At 40.1% G+C, this 24,888-nt stretch overlaps 1 protein-coding gene across 2 annotated transcripts in view; it reads right to left on the reverse strand.

The window, feature by feature from the left end:
* MYH11 (myosin heavy chain 11) overlaps window positions 1–24,888 on the reverse strand; it is a 54,781-nt gene that overhangs the window by 22,905 nt on the left and 6,988 nt on the right. Inside the window, exons 3-10 of one of the 2 annotated variants that reach the window (XM_086622407.1) lie at window positions 18,283–18,310; window positions 11,407–11,509; window positions 9,676–9,696; window positions 7,138–7,230; window positions 6,172–6,235; window positions 3,956–4,054; window positions 2,799–2,942; window positions 50–145 (exon numbers count right to left, since the gene is read on the reverse strand). In XM_086622407.1, the coding sequence (XP_086478533.1) occupies window positions 50–145; window positions 2,799–2,942; window positions 3,956–4,054; window positions 6,172–6,235; window positions 7,138–7,230; window positions 9,676–9,696; window positions 11,407–11,509; window positions 18,283–18,310 (648 nt within the window). The remainder of the gene's footprint in view (window positions 1–49; window positions 146–2,798; window positions 2,943–3,955; window positions 4,055–6,171; window positions 6,236–7,137; window positions 7,231–9,675; window positions 9,697–11,406; window positions 11,510–18,282; window positions 18,311–24,888) is intronic. The other variant, XM_086622406.1, reaches the window with a different exon arrangement.

Below are 24,888 nucleotides of genomic sequence, written 5' to 3' on the forward strand. Positions count from 1 at the left end.
CTTATTAATTTCTTAATTTTAACTAGATTTTTTAAGTGGCAAATCATACCAGTGTTGTCTGGCATAGAAGCTTGATCAGTGTTTCTCTCTTTCTTGAAGACAATGTTACCCAGTTGCAGAACAGATGAAACAACCCTCAGTATAGCTGTAAGAGAAACAGATAATATAGATGAGGAACAGAAGAGACACATTTTGAAAGCTCTATTCTCTGCAATAACAAAAATTCATTCTATTGACTATGGTAGTCTGTGCCTCTATGGAAAGAGCTGGATTTGCTTTAAAAGACTGTGCCATAAACTCTAGGCATGAGCTGACAACAGTCTGTGCAGTGGAGTAAACAGGCCAGTCTGGGAACATGAGCATCTTCAAGCCAAGTGGTGCTGGCTCCCCAGGCAGACCCTCAGGTCTCAGGAATTCTTCTTGCACTCAGGGTGGCCTGTTAGCATTTTCCTTGCTCAGTCACTTGACAATCTGTGTCTCTGTCTTGAAAATAACAGAATATCTATGAATAACCAGCAGATGCAAAAACGTGTGGCACTTCTGAAGCTCCAGTTATGCAGGAACACATGGGTATTTAGTTGTGCAACTAAAATCAATTGTACACAAATCACTGAAGGATTAGTGTCAAAGTACAGAAAAGTGATTAATGCTTGATTACTAAAATATATATAAACGTGATGTTGCCTAACTTCAAGTAGTAAAATCTACTGATATGTTACAGATGAGATTGTATGATTCTAGGGAGTTCTATTTGTTTATTTGGTAAACTTACACAGGAGAAGAAGAGTATCCTAATGGGCTTATATTTTAGAGCATGAAATCAAAGAGGTTCAGACAGTAATAAAACAAGTCCTATTGTTGTAACGGCGCATGCTGCTGTCGACACCAACACATGTGCCCTGCCAGATGAACGAACCAGTCTTCATCAGTAACATCATCTGAATTTACCAAGGCTGAGATTTGCATTGCTGTGCTGCAAGGCAAGACATGTTTTCTCAGTATCCCTCAGTCACTGATGCAGGGGTGGGATGTGGTGGAGCTCTATTCCCGGCTGCCACAGCTGGTCCGAAGCTCAAGTGATGGTGTTTCTGCCACCAGGTGTCACTTGGGGCATGGCCATTTTCCTCCGTGGACAATGCACACTGGCGTGCACCAGCTGAAGCCCTGCAACCTCCCAGGAACAGAGTGGGGCAAAAGCTACACTGATAGATGTCTCTGGCAGGCCCACGTTTTCAAGATGCTGTAGTTATTGATTCATGCTCTTTGCTTTTGTTTCTCTTTTCTCTGAATCAGTGAATACCAATATGAGCTGTTTGAGCCTGTTCCATTTCTTTCAAAATTAAATCAGAGTATTTAGCAACTTTTTCATGCTAATTGTTGGAAAGTTCTGAAAAAATGGCTTTAAATGGTCATTACTGTTGTTAGAGCTGGCTTGAATTCAGTAGTCTCTTCTGAGTATGTGAGGAGTTCTTCTGGTGAGAAATCTTCCCTTTCGTAAACACAAATTACCTTTCAAAACACCGTGTATTATAGTACATTTGCATGCTGACAACTTCACTGATGCTGTGGAATTCAAATGAGTCAGGAGTGCTCCTACAAGCAGATCTCTGGAATTTATGGCTTATAAGAAAAAGCCTTGCAATTCTTCATTCAGATGGACAGCAGAATATTACGACAATTTTTTTATTTGATCCGTATTTAAGTATAGAGCTGCCCTGTGCATCGCAGAGATGATTTCTCTTTGGTGATATATATTCTATTTTCCAACGTAGGTGGTGATTCTTCGATATGTCTTTCACTGTGTTTCCAGCAAGTGCTGCCCATTTAAACCTTTGAAAGAGGTGGTTTGCAAAGAGATTTCATTGTTGTCTTCAGCTGCTCCCACCAGTACCCACTGCAGCAATGGAAAAAGGTAGGCCCCTGCAGTAATTTTAAGTAGAACTTTTCTAACAACAGCCTAAAAGCAGTAGATCATGATTAGATCCCCTTGCAAGGCAAGAACAGTCACCCTAATACTCACAAGACCTCCTGAAGCATCACCCTGTTTAATACAAAGGTGGCGATAATTTTAGGGAGGCTGGTAGCGTTTTGTGTCATGGATCTATGACAGCGGTTTCAGTGCCTTCACTGTCAGTCTGTTCTCAGCCCCTGCTGTCCTCCTCCGGATTCCTGCTCCTGGTTTATGTTGTCTTCAGGCACTGTGCTGCCACCAGTTAAGTTTGCTTGTTGTTACTGGCTCTGACCATGCTGCTTGTGTTATATGATCTTGATCCTGTGTTTAGATCCTGCCTTAATCTTGTGTCTCTCCTGATCACACAGAACTGAGTTCCCATATTTTTCTTGAGGTAGAAACAAATCTGTGCTTGAGAAACTTTACCTTATGAGAGAACCTTCGTTCTCTTTCTTTGAGACATCTATGGTTTAATTCATCTAATACCTCCCAAGAAGGAGGGAAATCTATAGGCACTAATTCATAGGGTACTTCCTAGAAATAGTAGCTAGGTATTGGTTGGTAATAGTTCTACACAGAGGAAATAAGAGGCAAAGAGGTTAAATAACATAAGTACATTTAGAATCTTCCAGTTGGTGGTTCATGCGAGATCATACTTCTCCAGAGAAACATGGACATAAAATCTAAATAATCGTAATTTTCTCACATGAATGTAGAATCTTAATTCATATGCATGTTTTGCAAAGTGATTATTCTGGATAGAATTAACCTCTATGTATTTGTGTCTCTATATGTAGTGTCACTTGCAGATGTACAGCTTGAATACAATCTCGCTAACAATTCTCACCTATCTGTTCCTCCTCAGTAAAGCCCATAATTGTCATGGCTTCCAAGGTCTCCTGGAACATCTCATCATCTTGTTGACCAGGAATAGGCACATGGCCATTAGATAGAAAGGTATAATTGTTGAAGGCTTCCAGCAACAGATCATCTAAAAAGCAAAGAAGAAAAGCTTTACTTAAGTGCATCAACTTAATGCTCTTGGTTCGCGAGTTCTCCCAACAAACAACAGGAAAAAAACCCAGTGTTTTCTCCAAAGGAAAACTCTGCTTGTATGAGGAGTTTAGGGTTTTGTGGTGCATAAATGTTTTCAAAATAACTCTTCATTTAGCAAGCTTGATTGTGTTAAGTTTCCAGTTTTCTTTAGTAACTGGAGAATGTCTCTGTCCCTCAGAGGATTTTTGCACCTGAGCCATTCTTCCCAAAAGTCTTTCTTTCAACACCGTGCATAACCTACTCAGAATTACACCTCTCCCTGTGGGGATTCATATCGGGTAATAATAAGAACGAAACCAGGTAACAACCATAGTAGGCCAGTACAAAAAGACTCTCAGCCATCTGCTGTTGCCAACAACAGATTGTTAAGTAAGGAACATCAAAACCAGGGAAAATACAGAGTTATCTGTTTCTTTATACATTCTTTGGCAACAAGTGATTTAGGGAAAGATGTCATATTTGAACCATGATGTTCCAATATATATTATGTCTAATCCTTTTTTTTGATTCACTTAGACTTTTCACCTTCTCAATATTCTGAAGCTATGGGTTTCACAGTGTAATGATATGCTGTGAGAAAGACATTATCTTCATTTCTTTTAAACCCACATCCAATATTTTATTTGAGAACCTCAATTTCTTTTGTGTAAAAAATAATGAATAACTCTTCCCTATTTGTCTTCTCGATATCAGTCAAGATGGGATCTGACAAAGATTACATCTCCTGTAAATTGAAACATCCTGTAAACTGCAAACAACCTGGATCAAACAGGTTAATTGAAGCTTTCATATAACTCGCTTGAGACAATTATTTTCCGTAGCTAAAGAGCCATTTATTTATAGAAAGGTTTGAATGACATACAATTAAAGAAGTTAAGATAAATTACTTAAGTAAGCCATTGCTCAGACTGTTCAATGAGATCTAAGAATCATTAGCAAGTAACTTACTTCTCATTTTTTCAGAAGCTCCAGCAATCAAATAATAAAAGATATGAAATGTTCGCTCATCTTTAGCCTGACGAATAGCACGGGATTTTTCAAGCAAATCTGTTTGTCAAGTGTGTTAAAAAAAAATCAATAACATATTTCAGTTCTTCATTAGTTGTGCCATCAGCCTCAGAACCATCAATAGCACTGCTGAAATATTTGCCACAACTTGTCTAGCATAAATATGCATCTAATCTTGTGGCAGGAGCTCTGGTATTGGTATGATTCTCGTCACAATGAGTAGATGAATTCCCTACCTCTTATTGTATGGTAAATGCTCGTAATCATGGTAATAAGCACCACAATAGACATAAATGCTTTTAAAATCAGATATATAGAAATAGTATTCGCAATATGATTCACACCACTTTTAAAATCAATTACCAATATGATTCTTTCAACATAAGGTGGGGCTGCTAGAAAAAAAAGCTCTTGAAGCTAGTATTGCAGGTGTAAAAGCAAACTTTGTTTACGGTCAATTTTTGTGACTATAAACTATTAAAAATGAAGTTGGCAATAGTGTAATTATTTCAACATCAGTCAGTGATTCACTCTTTAAAAGCTATAGTGCTATAGATAAAACTTCAGTTAAGACCAAAAAAATTAAAACCTGATTTTTTCTAAATATCACTTGTCAAAATAAGAGCAGAAAGATAAACTGTTTGTTGTTTGATGCTATATCAAAGAGTTAAGGTCCTTCTTTATAACCGCATCTTTCTTTCTCTTTTATTGGAGCAAGCATCTCCTCTATGTAAAGATGAGCAACGCAGCACTGAGGAATCTAGCTACATATTAATTTGCTCATTGAAACACACTGAATCATAAGCATAACCAAGGGACGAGACAACAGTACTTGGCAAGCAAAGTCAGCCTAAGCTGAATTTCTCTGAAAAGTCTGTACTTTTCCTGAAAAAATACATGGAGGTTACTGATACATAGCTCACTGCTCTGAGTGTGTAATTTGAAAGAGCAAGGCAGTATTTAGCATCCAGAGCAGACAAGTTCTCTGGAAATACCTAACGCTTGATGCTCCCTGGAGCATCAGCACCGGCAAAATATTTACTTCATTTTAGTTGAGTGAGTTTCCAGAACATGTAACTTCTGACCATGGCAGTTTAACAAAATAGGCAGAGATCAAGGCAATTTTGGGATAAACTGTCCCTTGATTTGACAAAGGGAGAGGAACTGTAAGGACTCTAAGACAGCTCTTCTGACTGCGCCATGTTCCTTCACTTTTCCTGTCTCTCTTGTCCTTATTAATATAAAGTCTTCAGAGGGGTAGAAGGAAAAAGTGTATTACTTTTATTAAAATGACCCTTCAGTTCTCCAGACATGAACTAGAAAGCTGTCATACTAGGTATTATATAGACTTCTACCATAGCAAGTTATTCTCAATGCTGGTTTTTGGAATGCCTCTGTCCCAGTAGAACATATCTGACGTTTAAGATACCTAAACAGAAGGGCATGTGCAGCCACGGGCTTAATCAGTCTGCAAGGCTCAGGATCCATCCCTTACAGAAGCCAGGGTGCACAGGACTGAAGATGAGATGGTACAAGCATCTGGACTAAATCCCAACATGCAGTCAGGACCAGGACAAAGTGCTAAACTGGGACTTAAAAACTGGTAAGCATGCTCCAAGTTCCTGGGTAAACTGCAGTGGTAATACCAAGCATTCGGGTTTTTTTTGAAATGCCTGTCACAGCACCAGTAAGAAACAGTAAAGTTTCAGACCTTTTTATGCAGCTAGAAATGTAGGCCACAGGGAACTGGAGTGACCCGTGCAGGATCACACTGATATGAAACATAACGATGGCATGGCTCTCAAAATCACATGCAACCTTAACCGCAAAGCAATCTTTTCCCATTATCGTATTATTGGGACTCTCCTTTTAACGTGCCCTACCATTGCCTTAGGTATGGTGCTTCCATTTTCTGAAGCTGTACATTGGAAATAGCACACTTCCCTATAGCTGAGAAAACAGACCTAAAAATGTAAACATAAGAGCAAGACAAATGGAGAAGCTGGTATCAGCATAAATGGAGCAACTTCCCTCCATCTTTGTTTATACCAGCCCCAGCAATATTTGCCTTTCTTAGACATGCAGTGGAGCTTGTTTATCTTACTTCCTTTGGCTCAGCCTAGCCAGCTTCCAGTGCCGCTCACTGAAAAGGATACAAGTCTCTATGTTTGCTCCGACAATGTAGCCTGTCACGTCAAAGTTGATGCGGATGAATTTGCCCTGTGAATGAAAAGAAGATCTAGATTGGGCTGTTCTTGCAGATTTTCCAACATTAGTATTTAGCCTGTTTATAAGACATGTACATCATCCTCTTAAGAGCTTGATTCCCTCCTGCCAGCACAACCCGTGGAAAAGCCTGAAAGGAAGTGAACTTCTCTGATGTTTCCTCTGCAGAGATTTGCCCCCACGTTTTGTTCAGGCACTTAGAGTGGTGGAAAGGAGTCCAGGCTTTGGAAGCTGGGGATATTCTAACATCTATTTTCTACTTAGTTTTCCACGAGTTCAGTGAGGGAATAGCATTGGATCTGCGTAACTCCCTCTGTTAAGCTTCATCTGCATGGATCCCTGAATTTTGCAGGGAGAGAGCACAGGTAGGAGAGGAGGGTCTGCAGGGAAAATAAGCATCTGCCAGCACTCACAGAAAAAGGTGTCATCAGATAGTGACAGCCCTCAGCTTACATCATTCTAACTTTAACCTCTATGACTGTTTTTTTCTTTTTCTCCTGTAGTTTTTAATTTAATGTATTAACCACTCTTGCTAAGTAACAATCACACCTTATGAGATATATGCTCAACAGTGGTGCAAAGAAAAAGAAAGCACAGACTTTGTTTGCAAATACTGTGAAGGTAGATATGTCCTGGAACAGGAATTGGCTCTGGAAGACCACACATAAATTGCTAAATTGTGAGAGAACACGGGTACTGTCAAGTTTGAGCTTGATCTTTAATCTTCTATGAGGCCAAATTCCTATTTCGGAGAGGAATTCTAAACTGTTTTTAAGGGATTAGTTTTAAGATGCTCCTTAGAGAGAAGCACTGATGAGGGCCACAGTCTGCACACTGTGTTGTAAAGGATGCTGTCCTTCCCCCAGCATAGACCCAACTGGATTTCTTCTACTTACGAATCTGGAGGAGTTGTCGTTCTTCACAGTTTTGGCATTTCCAAAAGCTTCAAGAATAGGGTTTGCCTGTAGAAGCTGTTTTTCCAGCTCACCCTAAAATTCATTCAGATACAGTTAACCCTAAACTTCATAATTACTTAATTAAAACCAACAAATGTACACTGGAGAAAAATGTGAAAGAGAATTTAAGCCTCTAGCTTTTTTTTTTTTTTCTGAATACTGCACTTCATGTGGATTTGTTTTCATTCTATGTTAATCTTTGTGTTTATATATTTGTGCAGTTGACTGCCATCCTGTATACATGACCCTTTTCCAGCCCTGTTGCCCGTGACAGATCAAAGCCTATTAATCTGTTTAGCATCATGACTGGCCTTTCTTAAAAAAAAAAAGGGTCATTCAATGTCAAATTCTTTTTTTTCCAGTTCAATATCATTTTTAGAAGGGATATTCTTAAAGGAACTTCTAGCATGTCTTTTTCAAGTTAGTTTATTGAGATCCTTTGCTAGCAAATGACGAAGTAATTAGAGTAACTTGCTGAAAATCATTTTAATGTAATGCAGCACAAAGCTACAAAGCAGATTTCATCAAGTCTATTAATAATGATCCATGCAAGGCTATTTAGGTTAAATATGGAAATGCATTGATTTATTTCAAACTAGGATAATGAATTCTCATGCAAACACACAAACTTCATATTATATTGTTAATTGTGATTGGTAATTGCTAATGAAACAAATCATGCAATGAAACAAGCATGCATTTAATACTCCTATTTCTAAACAAATCAATTAAGTAAAAAAAATCCTTTCCTTATGAATTTTTTTGAAAAGCTTTTTAGAATTTTTCATTCAGCTCGGTCCTATGAGGTCACTCACTTTCACATTTGCTTCTTGTCATCCTATTCTTTGAGAACTACTCTGCAGTAATATGCATTATTTCAGATAACTCACCCTGAAAAGGAAAAAGTCTCTAATAGATAATATGATATAATTTAAATAATTTTAATAAGAAAATAAGGCAATGTTTAGGTTAAATCTAGGGGAAATAATTTGGCAAATGAAAATGCTTCCCAATTAGTATGCAAAACTGGTAACTTTTTTTCTAAACACCATTCCTGAGTGTCTTGTAACTTATGTGGCAATGATGAGAGCTGCCTCAAAAATATCATTAAAAACCAAAAAATTGTTAATAAATGGCTAAACTTATGTGCAAGGTCACGAGACAGGAGAACGAGCACCTTCCTGAGAGCATAGATCTTTTGAGAGCTAAGGCATGTATCAAGACTGCATTTTGAAAAAAGGAAAATAAAAACCCCACCAAAAATCCCCCAAAAATTAATACCCGAGAGTTGAAGGAAGAGGGAAGAAAGATCCCCCAACCAGCTAATACAGGAGTCCTAGAATAAGTAATGAATTCCTAAAAGTTCCTGAAGTTTCTCTGTACTGAGCAACTCTTTCCAGTTACACTCTGTAGACTTAAAAACTCCACTGTAAGTGAAGGGTGTTGCTGAAATCGGATGGTGATAGCTGAAACAGAGTCTTGTCTGCTAAACCGAGACAGATACCACCTGCTTCTAGTGAGAACTGAACTACACCGTAAGTTTGGGCTATAAAACTGTGGCTCCAAGTTAACAGCGTTGTGTGCAGCTCTAAGTCCACTGAATTCCACCGAGTTGCCTATGCCAGCAATCAATTAGTTTTTTTTGCAGAGAGCTTGTCAAATGAAGTGCTAAATTAACTAAGGGGCAACACATTGCCCTCTGTCATAGCCAAAATCTGAGAGGCAGCAGTCAGAATGGGGGAAAAAAAACTCCATTAAAAAAAAAATTTAAAAACCCCATTTGCGTGGCACAGAAACAGAAGGAACATGCCAGCAAACTTGAGATGTTCCCAAAGCGTTGGTGTGCTGGTACGGCACACCGCAGTACAGGAGGGCCTGTGAGGGCCGGTAAGAAACTGCCATGTCGCATCTGCAGCCACACGCTGCAGTGAGAATTGCTCAGTAACACATCGTAGCAGCAAGCTAAGAACATGCTAACTTTCGCAGACGTGAACAATTCTCAACAGTTACATGAAAATGTAAAATTGAAAGCAATATCGAATGGAAAGCATGCAGCCATACAAATCAATCCAACACCGTGAGGTTTAGGAATTATTTCACAACAGTCCTAGAAAGTTCAACCTGAAGCACGGAAAGCATTTGGGTATTTTCATTCAGAAATCACGTTGCTGAATTTCAGGCTGAGTGGCTCTTTCAGGATCGTGGGAAATGTCATTCAAACTATGGCAATTTGAACACACACATATAGAAGAGAGTGATATTCGAAAGATGACCCTGCCTGTGTCAGACCTCATTGTTTACCATGGAGCCTGACACAGTTAGGGTTGATTTGTGAGAGCATTTGGCGCTATTGTTGCTTTTTATCACATCATACAACATATTTCAATGAAATCTCTCTTAAGTTTTCGAGGTGCAACAATAGCATGCAGATCTACACTCAGTGCCTTAAACACACATCAAACAGTCTAAGTTACTCACGTAAGAAAAAGATGGACCTTGCTGTATTGAATAACGTGGTATAAAACAAGTGTCAGTATCATTTCCATTACACAGACATTTTTATTGTTTTTCCTGTATTAAAATAACCAATATACAGTTTCCATGCAAATAAACCAGGAATACAAATAAAAACAATCTGTTGCAGACATACCAAGAGTACAAATACTGTTAACATATATAGAGCATTTTAACTGAAGAAATAAAAACCCCGAAGCAAAGAGATGGGATTTGGGTCCATTCCCAAGTTAATCTCCCAGGGCCAGACAAGAACAGTATTTTTATGGTAAATCCCCAGTTCTCTGGTGCAACTAAGGCATTTTGCTATTCGTTAATTTTTAAGGGCTGAAATTGCAATGTCAGTAGTCCTGGTCACTGAGTTACTGTTTGTCAGCATGTTACAGAACAACAAAGACTTTCTCTCAGCTCCCATCTGGTAGATATTTTCCTTCAGGTCTGTCTTAGGGCCAGCTTGATCCTGAGACTCACATAATTCCCCAGAGGAGTCAGCAGCATCTGCAGTTACATGCCCATTAGGAATGGCCTTGAAATCATAAATGCATTTCCTCCAGCCACTGAACGGGACTCAGTAGGAAGAAATAAATTTTTTGCATAAACAAAGGAAAACTATGCTTTTAGTCTTGGAATGTTTCCACTAAATTTAATCACAGATTTCTAGAAAATACTACCCAAAGGGACAGCTGCTGCCTCCCCTGCCCCAGAGCAGAATCTGCTGTGCACAAACAACGATTATCTGTGGTGGGAGAGGCCACGCATGTCATCTGGAGTCCTCTGTCTGCCAGCGTACAGGGTAGGCAAGATTAGCTGCAAGACCCAGCACAGGTGTGGTCATGAGATTTTTGCTTCATTTCCTGCTACCCTTCTGGTTACTTATTTTGAACTTGGTCTTGCATTTGAGACACACTGAAACATCTTCCTGAATTAAACCTGTTTTGTCATGGAAGTGAATTGCTACATTTTTTTTGCAGAAGTTTTTGAGTAACATTCAAAAGGCTGGAAATGACGCAGGACCTGGAGTTGTATCATTGGAAACAGCAAAGGCAGCTGAGAGCCTCAATCACACTGATCATCTCCAGCAACTGGGCAGGTATAAGCTCATATTATGGTTCAGAGCAAGAAAGCAAACTTTAGTCACTAAGGCAAGTTTATTACAAACTTTGAAGGAACAAAGAAGAAAACAAACTTTTTAAAAAATGTGCCTTTTGAAATTGTTCTTTCTAACAGAGGAGTCAAAAGAAAAGGCAAGTTTTATACTGGGTCTAAGAAAACTTTTTTGTTAACAAAGCCAATCAAAACTTTTGAAGTTTAAATGCTGGTATACATTTTTGTGATGCAGTTGGACAACGTGTTAGTTAAAGGCTTTCCCAAACTTCTTAATTGCCAGGGGCCAAGGGTAAAATAAGGACCCGAGCCCTTGCAGACTTCATGGCCTTCATGCTAGGATATAAATAGGTGCTATGCATATGGAAAACTATGAATATTTCTCTTCTAGCAAAGTACTTTCTGATTTGATGCCTAAGGGGTGTCAAACAAAAGGCTTTTTTCCATAAACACAGAGCTGTGACGTAATTGTGTACTCTTAATATGTCGACTGTTTGGCAAGCCATGGATGTTGACTTGCTGTTAGCACAGTCGGCTCAGTACAGTCCTAACAGGCTTGAAGAAGAGTTGAATACGGAAGAGCTCACTTACAGTGATGGTGGTGTCCTTTTTGCCCTTATGTGATGAAGCAACAACAGCCAGGTACTGAATGACCTTTTTGGTATTTTCTGTCTTGCCAGCACCAGATTCACCTCTGAGGGGAAAGAAAATAACACAAAAGAAGGTAGGTAACTAGTGGGCTCCTGCCATGTGATGTATTTAGTATATAAAAACAGGACTGGAAAGTGCCTGGCTCAGTTAGTATTTACCCCAGAACACCATCTCTCCAAATCCACCTGACTTCAGCATGCAAAGAACGCGTTATCAGAGCGATATCTCTGTCCCGTTAGTATTTTGACTGGACCTTGGGCCATTTAAGGCAATTCTAAAACATGATGCATTTTTGAACAGCAGTTTGTCTTGGTTTGGCAGCATCTGAACATTTATGAGAAGCGTAGCTGGCAAGGAGTCTGCTTGTATTTTAAGACCAAAAAATACAGCATTAACTATGATGTGGTACAGCAGTAAGAAAAAACATCAGCAGTAATCCAATAGTTTTCTCTTCTGAAACTCTTGCATTAAAGTAGACTAATAGCTTGTATCCATGCTGGAGAATAAGCGAATGATCCTGCCTCATCTGTTCAAACACTCCTTGAATTCAGAGGGACCGGAGCTGGGACTGCCTGGGGCGTCCCTGCTAACCGAGTAGTAAGGGACATCTCATGTGGGGATGTGTCTGACCAGCAGAATCGACATCCTGGCTGTGCTCCATGCAGTGTCCCCTGGGAAGCAGGAAAGCATTGGTAACTTTCCACCTCCCGGAGGACTGCCAGGATTGGAATTATTTACAACTCTTAAGCCCTCTCTTAACGTAAAATACTGGTTTTCAAAGTATAGGTACAAGGGCCCGGTTTAGTGTCTTTTCTCAGAAGAACATTCCCAGCCTACTTTTCCCTCTCCAAGTGTCACATTACATCATCTCATGTCTTCTAGATACCTTTGGCTCTGATGATTATATAGACAAAAATGCTTTTATACTGTCCTGTTGCAGCAGTCAAAAAGGGCATTACAGTGGGTGTGGATGTAACAAACTAGTTCTTTCAACTGCGTCAAGCTAGAGCTGTGAGGAGGGCAACAGTCTAAATGGAAGTCAAACCTCTTTGTCTTTGCATTTAAATTAAAATAAAAGAACAATACATTCAAAAATCCCATGGATATTTGTCAGCTCTTTTGAAACTGAAACTATTTAGCTAGATCCATTGCAGTTCTGCTTCTTTTCCTAATTAGGAAATATAGGAGTTAATTTTCCCTACCAAGGGACCAGTGATAAATGGACATAAAAAATATGAGCAAGTGTTGGACAGAACTTTCAAGACAGGATGACATTGATGTAAACCTTAGGAAACCAGAAACAATTCCTGAGGTACGGCATGATGAGAAATGGCTTTTAGAGTTTTAACCAGAAATAATGGAGATAAATATGCTGCTTTTCACGAGACCTGGGTTAATTTGCACAATTCAGAGGTTGGATTCATTTCTGCCTGGGCTTCATTGCTGAAACATTTCCATGTTTTATTGATAAAAATTAAGTGTCCTGGGAACAATTCCAAACCAAGCACACCAATTTGAAGACACATGCATACGAAGTTTTCAAATAAATCTACCTTACAACTTTGTTTCTTTGGAAAAAAATAGTAAAAAAAACTTTCCTCAAACAAACCCCGGGCTTTGAACTATTCTGTTTTATTAAAGGTTATTTGTAGTTCATCACTTGAATTGCATTTCCTTTCTCCCAGGGCAACTGTGCCCATCATTTGGCTTTCCCCTGAATCCCTGTGAGTATTACCATATATGGCATCATTTTCCTTGTAATTATCCTACCGTACTGTAATGCTTAATTTACTTAACATTTTGTTCTGCACTTTCATCCTTAACTCTTTGCTCCTGCACAGGCTGAGGGTTTTGCTATTTTCTGCAGATAGACTTTGAGGCTTTAATGTCCTTTTGAAGTGGACAATAAAAAGTTCTTCAACATGAAATGAAAATGCTTCAACATGAAATGGGAAACAGACAGGATCTCAAGAGCTACAAGTAGGAAAAAAATCTCTAAGGCCAATCAGTAATGAAGAATAATGTCCATAGCCAATGAATACATCTAGTTTTTCAACACATCAGATCATTTTTAAATGTCCATGACAATAGACGGGTCTGATAAACAAGTATCCATTAAATGTTAGTAGCCCTCATACTCTGAAGGATGCATCACAGCTATATGACAAGGTCTAGATTTCATCTCAGTGATAAAATACCGTGTGTTTAAAAACTAATGAGGAGGAATGGCTAGATCAGGTTCATTGCCTTTAAACATCAAGAAGCTTACAAAGGGAAGGACCTGGGAGGAGGAGAGCATGCAAATCTCTTAGTTTGCTTCACAGGTGGATGAAATTCTTCCTGTAACTATTGGGCTGCAACAGAATTGGTCATGCTAGGTTTTGTCTGTGCATCTGCCTTGAAGCACCATCATTTCTCAGGTGGCAAAACAACTTTCATTGTGAGGTGGTATGAGGAATCCCACCTGGTTTAAAATCTACATGCTCTCTTGAGCTCAGTGACTGAATTTTTAAAGATGCGTCTTTTTCTTGCAAGCATCTTTCAGTGGTTTTGGCGTGGACCATACAGAATGGGGTTCCTCTCAGGAGGCATCTGCTCCTCTCTTCTGAGTGCCCATTTTACTCTGTCTTTACACTTAATTTAAATTTCAAAGTGGGACTTCACCATATAAATGCTGTTACCTAATCATGATCTTTTGAGAGTAGACTGATGATTTGTTTAATTGAAGCATCTCCAATCAGCCTGCTATAGAGGCAGCACAGTTACTGCCAGTGCTGTTCTTTGCACCCAGCTTAGATGGGCAACACCAAAAAAAAACAGATCAAAACCAGGTCCTGTTGCACAGTTCTGATCCACCCAAGTACTTAATCTACTTCCCATATGTGTCTTCCTCCTAAGAAACTCCTTGGCTTTCAAAGAGCAAGAGGGTCTACTAGGCTTACAGGCTTGCTCTGTTAATAACACCACTCTCACATTGTATGGCATAGTTTAAATTTATTCTTCCCTCATTTCTTGCCAGGCATTGTTTTAGGAATTCAGTACAAGACTTAAAACACATAAGCTCACATATATGGTACGCAGCTATAATGGAGTTTTTGCACCACATGAGCTACTAAACCCTCCATGACTCCATTACCTTCACCTTAAATGAAAACTATTCCAGTTAGAAAAGGTTTCCAAATTAGGACAAGGTGAGACTAGCAAGTTGGCCTCACTGTTGTGGGGTGAGCCTGTGGTGTATTTTTTTGTTGAAGATTTGAATGCTTTCTGTATTAATATTACAATATAAGACTTAGCTTAATTCCACTTTTGGAAACATCTAAAAAGTAACAGCAGAATTTCTTTTCAGCGTTTGTTTCAGTAAGCAATGAACCACAAAAATTGACCGTTCACACATCTCTTAATCTGGCTGTGCTTGTGCTGCGGGAAGCCTCTGTGCACAGAGCAGTCAATGAGGTGCTCTAAATCACATTAGGGCTTGGCAGGCTTCATCCTGCAGTATGAGATGTGCAAAGATAATGAAAATCTTCATCCTAGACCAGCTATACCCTCCTGGAGACCCAGCTCGGAAGCCAGCCCACTGATCCTACTAGTTTACTTACAAAAAAATTCCCAAAAGAGGCCGAGTTGGTTCAGCACCAAGCTCCACCCTGGGTCTAAAGCTACACGAGATATCTGTGTGGGAGAATGGCCAGGCAGCAACGCCTGCCAGCTCCAGCCTTTGAGATTTAGTGAGCTGGGAAAGAAAAGAGTTTAGCTCTCTCGTGGAGGAGTCTTTTGACTAATGGGGCTTTGCAGTTTGGAGGACGTTCTGCATGGCTCTGCTTCTTGACACGTGTCAGGGGAGAAAGCAGGCTGAGGTCGTGTGGCTGGGTGAGGCTCTGGAGAGTTTTCCCAAAAAGAGAGAGGGGAAGAGGGGAAAAAGGGCAGGATGGCCACTGCCTCACGCAGTATTTTGTCTGTTACTGTATTGAATTAACTGGAAATAGCACCCTGCTACCACATGTTTTGATAGAAGCTATTCAAACCAAATGCATGTATATAAAAAAGTAAAAGATAACAAAAAACTATCTGCAGTATAGTGCAGTATTGTATATTGTATATTATATATGTTATGTTACGTTACATTACTTTATGTTATAATAAGGCAGCCACAGATATATTAGTAAGCACAGCCATGGTATAAAGTTTGTTATGTTCTAGAGAGGCAGCTTGTAAATGTGCGTGATAGGATGTGAGGTTTTAAGGCTGACTGTGAAGTGACAGAGAGCAACTGGCAGGGAATGACATGAGAGGATGTTCAGTGATGCTGCCCATAGGAAAGAGCCAACAGCAGAAAGGATGTGTGCACAGAGGACAGTAGAACAAAGGCAGTATGTGTGTAGTTAATAAGAAAATGTAGAGGAAATAACAAAGTTTAGCGAAGACCAGGAATGCTGAGGAAGCATTAGAACCCATGAGCATTAAAGACAGATGGAGCATTTTAAACATACCACAGCTAATCACAGAAAGGGTAGGGATTGGAAAAGAATGCAAACAATACTTAACCACATGAAGGTACATTCAATGAGCTGAGGGTGAAGGCCTGACAATGGGTATATTTATACTCAGAAACACAGAATCACTCCTACTTCTCAGATATACCTATAACCCAGCTTCATGTCAGGAGAGCCCTAAGGTACTCAGCATCCCACTAAACATGCCTTTGGTTTCTGGGTGAGCCCTACGAACAATGCAGTAACTTTCCAGAAGTAGTACAAAGCCCACAGCATGGAGCACTTAAAAATAAAGTGCACATTTTCTGCTTGCATTTTGTCACCAGTATTTTGGCTATCCTGCTGAATTCCCGTAAAGTGAATAGCAAGAAGGGGTATATGGGTAGCAATAAGTAGAAGAATGCAAGAGTCTACATTGTAACATCACTAAACATAAGAGTTTTTGGCAGCATCCACAACTATTTGTACATGAATTCTTACAGCTACATTTTTTACAATTTAGGTACCAGGCCTTGGAAAGTTTGAATCTGCAGATACTTAAAGAAAAGATCCCAGCTGATCAAAGCCATGAAGTCCTCAGTTATTGTTATATATTTTAGGCAAAAAGAGAATTTCTTAGAATTTTTAGCAATTCTTCAAAGTAATGCAAATTGTTTCCACTTGACAGCTGCCCAGCTGAAAGCGGAGGAAACCTTCTTTCTGTACAGCCAAATAAGGCCAACAAGGATGATAAACCAGTCGTGGTTGAAGTTGTGTACATTGGTTTTAGCTTGACTAATCTTTTCAGTTTAAAAGACATGTATGAGGACTGTTTTAAGCTATGGGTCATGATGGCCACTCAACATACAGCAGTTGTTCTAAATGTCTCAGTGAATCACTTACTGTGGCTGTTTTAAAAATAGTAAAGACATTTCATTCTCTCTATTTTATGTTACTGGTGTGAAACACCTTATGTTTCCAGCTTAGCTGGCCAAATGAAAAGTATTTTCATACTTTATATATGTGTGTGTGTGTATATATATATATGGTAGCTGTCAGAAGTGGATCCTTTAATGGATTTTCATGAACAAAATTGCATAGATTTGCAAAAGAAAGCCCCTCTCTTAGAAATTCAAATATTCCAAAGCTAAAAGAAGATCTGAAGATTTACTAATGGAAAAATAAACTAAAGCACAGGAATAGAAGGAGGAAATGCATATGTTAAATTAATCTTCATTATCATGACATGTTTCATCCTGGGAAGAAAGTGATGGTCAGTTTTTTATGTCATCATTGCATCAATTCTAGATTTGTTTTCGGTATTAATGCATTTTTGGAGAGATTCTTAATTGATATATTTACATGTAATGGAATCTTGTCACAACAGAGGTCAGAGCTATGCTAGCCCTTATGGTACCAGATACAGTCTATAATTTTTACTTTTTCTTAGGTGATGACTTTTTCCCAGTCAGCAGTGGCACTCACGTATATGGTTGGTGATCAGTAGCAGTGCTTTTTGAAAACTGTAGTATAAACGTATATTCAGCCAGTCAGTAGCCACGTTTTGACAGACAACCTGAACCCAGTTCAGTTCACGGAGGAGTAAGTTTGCACAAAGAAGCCTGTTGCAATGAAATCGCTGCCTGAGCCAGGAGCAGCAGCAGAACCTGCCGTGCTGGTGAGAGCTCAAGGAGCTGAGGCCTTCAGCAAGCTGGGTTGCAGAAGAACCAAGAGAATTTGAAACAGGGCCGGCTTAGCTAGTATGTCACTGTTGCCTACAGAGATGACGTAGAGAGTGCGGACAGGCCCCGCCGTGGTCGCTGCCGGCAGGGAGATCCCGAGCCTTCCCCCTTCCAGCTGCAGTGTGTGAGACAGCACGAAACAACAGCGTGGGCATAAAAGACGGGACTTTTCTACAACGACAACTGAATTGGAAGTTATGGTGAGTTACTAACAGCTGAAAACAAGAAGCAGCTCAGTAAATATCTGGGATGCTCTGCGTTCCTCACTTTTCTTGGTTCCTCATCTTCCTCTAGGAAGCTCTAAAATCCCTCATTCTCTCTAAACATACAGTTTTACAACCACACTCCCCAATTTTTTGTTGTAAACCCTTGAATCTCTGAATTCAAAAAGTCAATTTAAAGAAATAAGTTTGTGCATTAAAGACTTCCTATGGCACTGATACCTGCTTTTTATTTTATCAACAGGTAAATCTACTGGGACTGGGGTTCATGCTTACTGAAAGCAGAGAATATGTCAGTCCCATCAGAATTTGAATCAATTTTGAATCAAGACAGACATTGTAATATCAAGATATACTAAAATAGATTAGTTTACTTACGTGCACAGGATAGACTGGTCTTCTCGATCTGCGAATAAAGAAGAAAATCCATTAATTAGAGAAAACGGCTGTGTCCTGGCAGGAGCACTTATAAATATAAGGATTTACATTGAACAGCCTAGACCTTCCAAAATCTGGCAATCCACGATTAGTCAAAAGTACTGGGTTCACATCTTATTTAATTTGCCCTTCCATTTAAATAAGCATCTCTAATGGAAATATTTTGTACAAAAAATGAACAAAAGGTTAAGAGTTCAGAATATTTTTTGTAAATTCCATTAGAGATGAACTGTAATGAGGACAGCTAAAAGATCAGGCTGTCTGTAAGAAGATTATAACTGAAAATTTCAAACCTGAAACTCAAGTTTTTACTATGTTTATGAAGTGTGGCTAGCAGCCCACTTGAGACAAAGTCTGGACAGATAAGGTATCAAAAACTAGAATGTCTTAAGCTGGTCATGCAAAGCTCTGAATTTTGAAAGCAGAGCAGTTCAAATACCTGAATAATGTACTCTCCATTTCAGACTGAGAGACAACATTTATCAAGAGGACAACTAATTTCTCCAAGATGTCCTCCAAAGAATAAAATAAAACAAGGTACTTCACATATTTCATAAAAGCATATGAACAAGTACATAAGCATTCCTCATGCTTCTTAGTATGAGCAGGACCATCAAACACATTTTGGATCAAAATTTATAAAAAGGTGGGCCAAAATCTCCATTTCTACTATGTGAGGCATGTAAGCAGTTTCTCCTCAGCAGGGTCCAGTACGCTGCAATGCCGCAGCAAGGTTTAGGATTGCATCCTAGCCCCATAACCTGCTCTTGCAGCGTTCCTCCCTGTTCATGCTTTTGGAGTTGCAGTTTCTATTTACCTTCAGACCTTTAACACAGAATTTTCTATCAAAAGGCTGATCTCAGTCTAAGATCTCTAGGCTGAGATAGACAATGAACACACACCAAGGTTTCATCATGGGCTCCACAATGCTAAACTATCTGTAAAGCTTCACTGAAGCAAGACTTCCAGAAAAGCTTGTGCTAACGGGAGGCTTTACAATTTGCCCTCTATGTAAAGATGCATGACTAGCATGTTTTCTGTGATCAGTTCTGAAGTAGAACTTCTTTTTCATTGTGGGAGTGATCAAATGTTATGACAGATTGCCCATAGAGGTGGGATATCTTCACCCTTGGAGCTATCTGGAAATGGACTCGAACAAGGCTCTGAGCAACCTACCCTGCCATTGAAGCTGGCCATTCCTTGACTGATGCTGTCACACACTGCCTTTACACACTGTAGAAAAATCTTCTGACTTAGGAAAATAAATTCCTAGGCAGGTCAAGTACATTTTTTAAAAGTGTGCATAGTTCACAAATCTGATGCTTGAGGCAGACAATTAAGGCAGAAGCACGTGTTTCTGCACAGTTTGGCATTGTTCCTCAGATGCAGTGCTAGTGTTAGCCCAGAGCAGCCTCTGGTCAGAGGTTAAGACATGAACCCCTTCCTCCTTTTATTCAGCGTGTGGGGTGACTTGCAGGGCTCCCTATCTGATCGCTTGCCCCTATTGCTGACACTCTGTGTAATAAGTACCATGAGATAAACAAGCTTTCTGTACGATATAAAGATAATGGAGATAAATTCAACCTATTAAGCTTGCAAGTTGTAATTGCCTCCTGGACCGCAGCCAGCCTAGGAGAAGCAGTAGAGGATTCTGCTATGGCTTGGGTTGATACTAAACAACTGTTTTACTCCCAGTTCCTCAATGACATTAACTGCTTTATCGATCACTGACACGGCAAATGGTGCCACTTAACTGCTTTATTCAGTAAATTGGTGCAAAATGACTCATTACGGTTCTATTGGAGATCTTTGCCAGCAATCAGCCCAGCAGGACTCTTCCACATAAATGTTTGAGAGGAAAGGAGCTGCAAGCCATGTTTATTTTTCACCGCAGGGTATGAGCTAGGCTTTCTTTTAAGTTAAAAAAAGTGAGAATGTGGTAGAATTTTTGCTAAAAATACACTGTTGTGTAAATAGAAACCATGGGCCTATATTGATATTGCATCACAAACCCATAAATACCATAAAGAAAATAAAAGTGACTCCTTGATACAGAATTGCCAGTGGAATTTTTGAGCTCAGGGAACATTAGAAAAAGTCAGTCTCCCCCAAGCCAAGTATTTTCTCACTACTTTTCTCTGCCCATTGCTGCCCTTCTTTTGCTCCTCAGAAAGTGAAAAACCCCTCCTGAAGGTATCTCATAAACTGGCCCACCACAGGGGTTTGCATGAGTGCATGTGTATGGGCAGCTTTGCTGAAATGTAAGAGCAGAAGAAGGATTAGGAAGGTCAGAAGGTGCACCAAGTGCCCTCCAGGACACAGAACAGGCTGTGCAAGCCAAGCCTGAGCTACTGAATTTCTTTGGACTTGATCAGCCCAGCACCTCATGTGGGAATAAATCCTGTTGAAATGGGAATAAGAGGGAAATGGAGGGAATAGTGGGCCTTTGGTCCTGGAGGGACTCAAACTGTGAGCAGGGACTGCTGGGTGGTTGCTGGCTCTCCAAGGATGCCTTCTGGTGAAGCAGCACTTTGTGTCTGTCTGACTGGCAGCAACTTGCTTGAGGGTTCTTGGAGAGAAAATCTGAATTATTTGATTTCAGTTTTCTGTTGTAGTCTGAAAGGCTTCCAGGATTGGCCCTATGTGATTTGGCTGTTCTCTATAGGTGAACAATCCCATGGTATTCTTGCAAGCTTCCTTCTTTGTCACTGGATTTATCCCCTTCTAACTTCCCTCGTGTTTGGCAGTCTTGAAGGTTTCAGCCCTGCGTTGTTGTGCAGCCCGCCCTGCAAAACCTCATGCACACAAACCTTCCTGTGCACATTCATGGAAGGAGAATTCCAGGTGTTACTCTATTTCCTTCAACAGTTCTAACAAATTGCGAAAGTAAGGATAAAGCATATCAGGAAATCTAATCCTATTCTGTTATGACTTGAGCTGCAGATACTGGTCTGTCAAGGGCTCTCCCATTCGATTGCTCCTTTTTCTGTTTTGGAATATTTTATTCTATATAGAAAGGACTGTGCCCTATTTTGCGAGTCTGCAACTTTATGTGGGTAGATCTATCAGAAGAAAATGACTTGCACAAATAAAGCTCCTTAACCATCATTCCTGGAGCTTAAAAAGTAACAAAATACGTCTTCTAGCTTCCAATATCTTTTTGGTTAATACGTTTTTAAAAATACTGACACTATCTGGAAGACTATTATATCCACCCCCTGTATGTCTGTATTAGATGTTTTGGACATTTTAAAATTTTCTCCTTAACTTTTAATAGCATAGAGGTCTACATTTACCTTCTAAAACCCACCAGCTTTCCTAAACATGCAATTCACTTTTTTTTTTTTTCTGGAGTCTGCTTAGCTTTTTCACCAAACACCTCCAGATTTCTTGTAAGAGTCATATGCCCCTCTGTTCTTGATAGACCAGCTAGCTCTGCTTAATCACAAACAAAATCACAATGAAGCACTACGTTGGCAGCTTTACCATAAAAGGAAAAAAACAGACTGAAACCATGTTCCAACACTCGCTTACGGCTTCTTTACATTTGTTAATAACTACACTGCCTAAAGGGGACATTTCTGTACAGTCCTGCTGAGGACACAGTAAACAGATGGCTTTTCACAGCAGCCTCCCTTTCTAAGATCTTGGGAACTGCGTTTCGCTCCTGTACCTCCCAGTAAATACCAGGTTGTTTGTTTTTCCATCTTTAACTCAAGCTTGCATAAAAATGGCTTTGCAGAAAATAGATAACCTTCTTGAATCTGCAGAAAGCAGTAATATATCTTCTCCGGGATGATTTATTGCCAGAGAACTTAATAAAAGCCTAATCATCCACATGGAAACATATCTATTACTGCTGCTACCTAACCTGACTTTTCACATTTGTATTCTTTATCACTTATTGACTGTAAATTTGTATCTATTACTACTGCTACCTAACCTGACTTTTCACATTTGTATTCTTTATCCCTTATTTGCTGTTTGCTGCGAGCAGGGAAGATGGCAGAAGGCAGCAGAATTACTCATCCTTACTGGATGGATGTCTCAGCTCCAACATCACTGGCAGCTGGTAGTGCTGCAGGAGGAAGTCATCCACCCACCTCCAGCTCCTCTTCCCTGGCCTGCACTGCCCTCTCCTTGCTGCTGTGCCCAGCATCCATGCAGCCACCCTGTACGCCAGGCAGGGGTGACCCACCTTGAAACGAATCCAGCAAAAAGCAAGGAGTGGTTTTGACCTGCAGCAGTTTTGCGTCATGACTGCACTAAGAGTGGTGCTGGCAGTGCAAGGGTTGGAATGAGAGGGTTAAGCCCTTCATGTGACAGCTGTGTCACTGGGGAGGTACTTCAGCCAAAACATGGGAGAGAGAGGTAGGTGCAGAAGCATCGGGTGATTTTTTATGATCACAGTCTCTAAGTGTAGTACTAGTCAGCTAGTTTGCCTGTAAAGACAGTCAGTGGGGCCCAGTTCAGTCTGGTGGCTCCTGAGGACAGATAGACACACAAAATGCTCTTGTAAAATATTACATTCTCTTAGTCTTTAGATTAAAGAAAAACAAAGGGGATAAAATTTATTGTTGTTCTGGTTGGAAATGAGCATCAGTGACTGTGCCTGGGCAATAATCCTGCTGCACTGGTGATGTGGTAATCAGTAGATTCAACAAGCACCCCAGTTTGTGCATGAGAGAGCATGACTGTGATTTGTAAAAGGGTTTTAGGCTCTCAGAACCGCTTGAAACAAGTGGAAATTTTATCTCTGTCCAGCCAACATCTCTGTTAATTCCTGCGTCCTGTGAGATGTCAGCTTTTCTGCATGTTTGGAAAAAAGTCCAATTATCTGATTTCTGTTAACCATAGCTAAGTGTTGTTACTGGAAAAACTTTGATGGGACTTAAGCATCATCCCTAATGAAGATATTAACCAAGTAAGTCTCTAAAGCAGAGGAGGACCGCAGTGTGCACAGCTCACGTTTTTTGCTGGATGTTTGTGCCAACAGAGGAGAGGGTGAGAATGTGAAGGACTGTGAGTCCCAGATGATGAGCCTGCAACAGGACCAGTGATCTGCAGACACAGAGGCTTGATTCACCAAAAGATAAAGGTTCCCTGAGTCATCTGAACAAGCTGATCGCTCTTGTCCAAATGGCCCTGATCATGAACTACCAGAATGTAATTCTTCAGTCTCGTGAATCTAAGATATATTTTACTCTGGCAAGAAGAAACTATGCAAGTTTCCCAGATAAGGAGCAATAGTAAAATTTCACAAGGAAAACATTCAGTGCCCTGATCCATGTTTATGAGTAAGATTTTTTATTTATATTCCATTTGCAAATATGCTTACAAAAACTATGAAACTCTCTGTGTCCATACATATTGTGCGCACACACACACAGAGTCTTGTTGACGCCCAATTTCACCACTCCAACGTGAATACAATTTGGCTGAATAACTAGAGTTATTTTGAGGTTTGGTTTAGTTTTATGCACAAAACATGAGTACGTTTTTACAAACAAAAGCACAGCTTTAAAACCAGCTGGGGCCCTCTTTGGAGATGGAGAGCCTCCAAAATGGCATGTGCAAGTAAATAAGCAAGTAAAGCGTGGGTGTCCTGGGCTTGTGATGCAAGCTCGTGTGCGACTGCTCCCTGGCTGCCGTGCCAGCTGTGCGTGGTTAGGATGGGAGGAGGTAGAAGAGCTTTCTTTTAAAATTCAGCTGATGATCTATTCCCTCTTCCTTTCTTTCGACTTGCTCTCCCTCTCCACTCTGCTGTCAAGAAGAATTCTTTGCAAAGGGAGGACATGGATAATGAGGTGTAAAGCTTCCCCAAGAGTTGGTCGGGCCAGGAAATTATTATGAGCACCAAAAAAGTGAATAAAGAGAAGCATACATTCTTACTGCCTCCTCCTCCCAGCACCCAGCCTGGGAGTCACAGGTGAACCCAGGCTGTTCTGGGTGCCGTTAATGACCACAGTGAAGAGCAAGCCAGCTCCAGCAGCTTCTCTGCTGCTTGGGAGAGTATGTTAGAGGGGACAGGAGACAGCCAGAGTGAGGAAGAGTGAAAGAGGTCCTTATGCTGCTGAGATCTGGCTGATCTGTGCTGTTACTAGTTTCATGTTAAGCAGTAAACTCATGTACTTTCAGGCCTTAAAAATTCTCATTTCAGCATAGGCTGTAGTATTATGTCTTTTCTCTTTCCTGCAGATAGCTTGAAGCCCTTTCCTAGTTGTTTTTCCCCATCTCATTTTTAGGGACAAGCAGCAGTATTATGCACAGCTGAATGAGAACACTGCTAATGACCTGCAGGAGCCAGACGCTTCTTGCAGAGCTCCTCTGCAAGGCTTGCTGCTTAAATAAAGGATCTGAGGAAAGAAGACTGCTCTGGAAAATGGGTATGTGACTGTGGCTTGGTGGGATGAGCTTATGCCAAGTAAGTTTCTTATGTGTCTGGTTACATTAAAAATGATATTTACTGAATTATGTTATTCTAAAAGCACCTCAGTCCTAAACATATTTTATATGCCTGTCTTCATGAATAACTGCTGTTATAGG

Source organism: Tauraco erythrolophus, chromosome 17 (assembly GCF_009769465.1).
Source record: "Tauraco erythrolophus isolate bTauEry1 chromosome 17, bTauEry1.pri, whole genome shotgun sequence".
NCBI lineage: Eukaryota > Metazoa > Chordata > Aves > Musophagiformes > Musophagidae > Tauraco > Tauraco erythrolophus.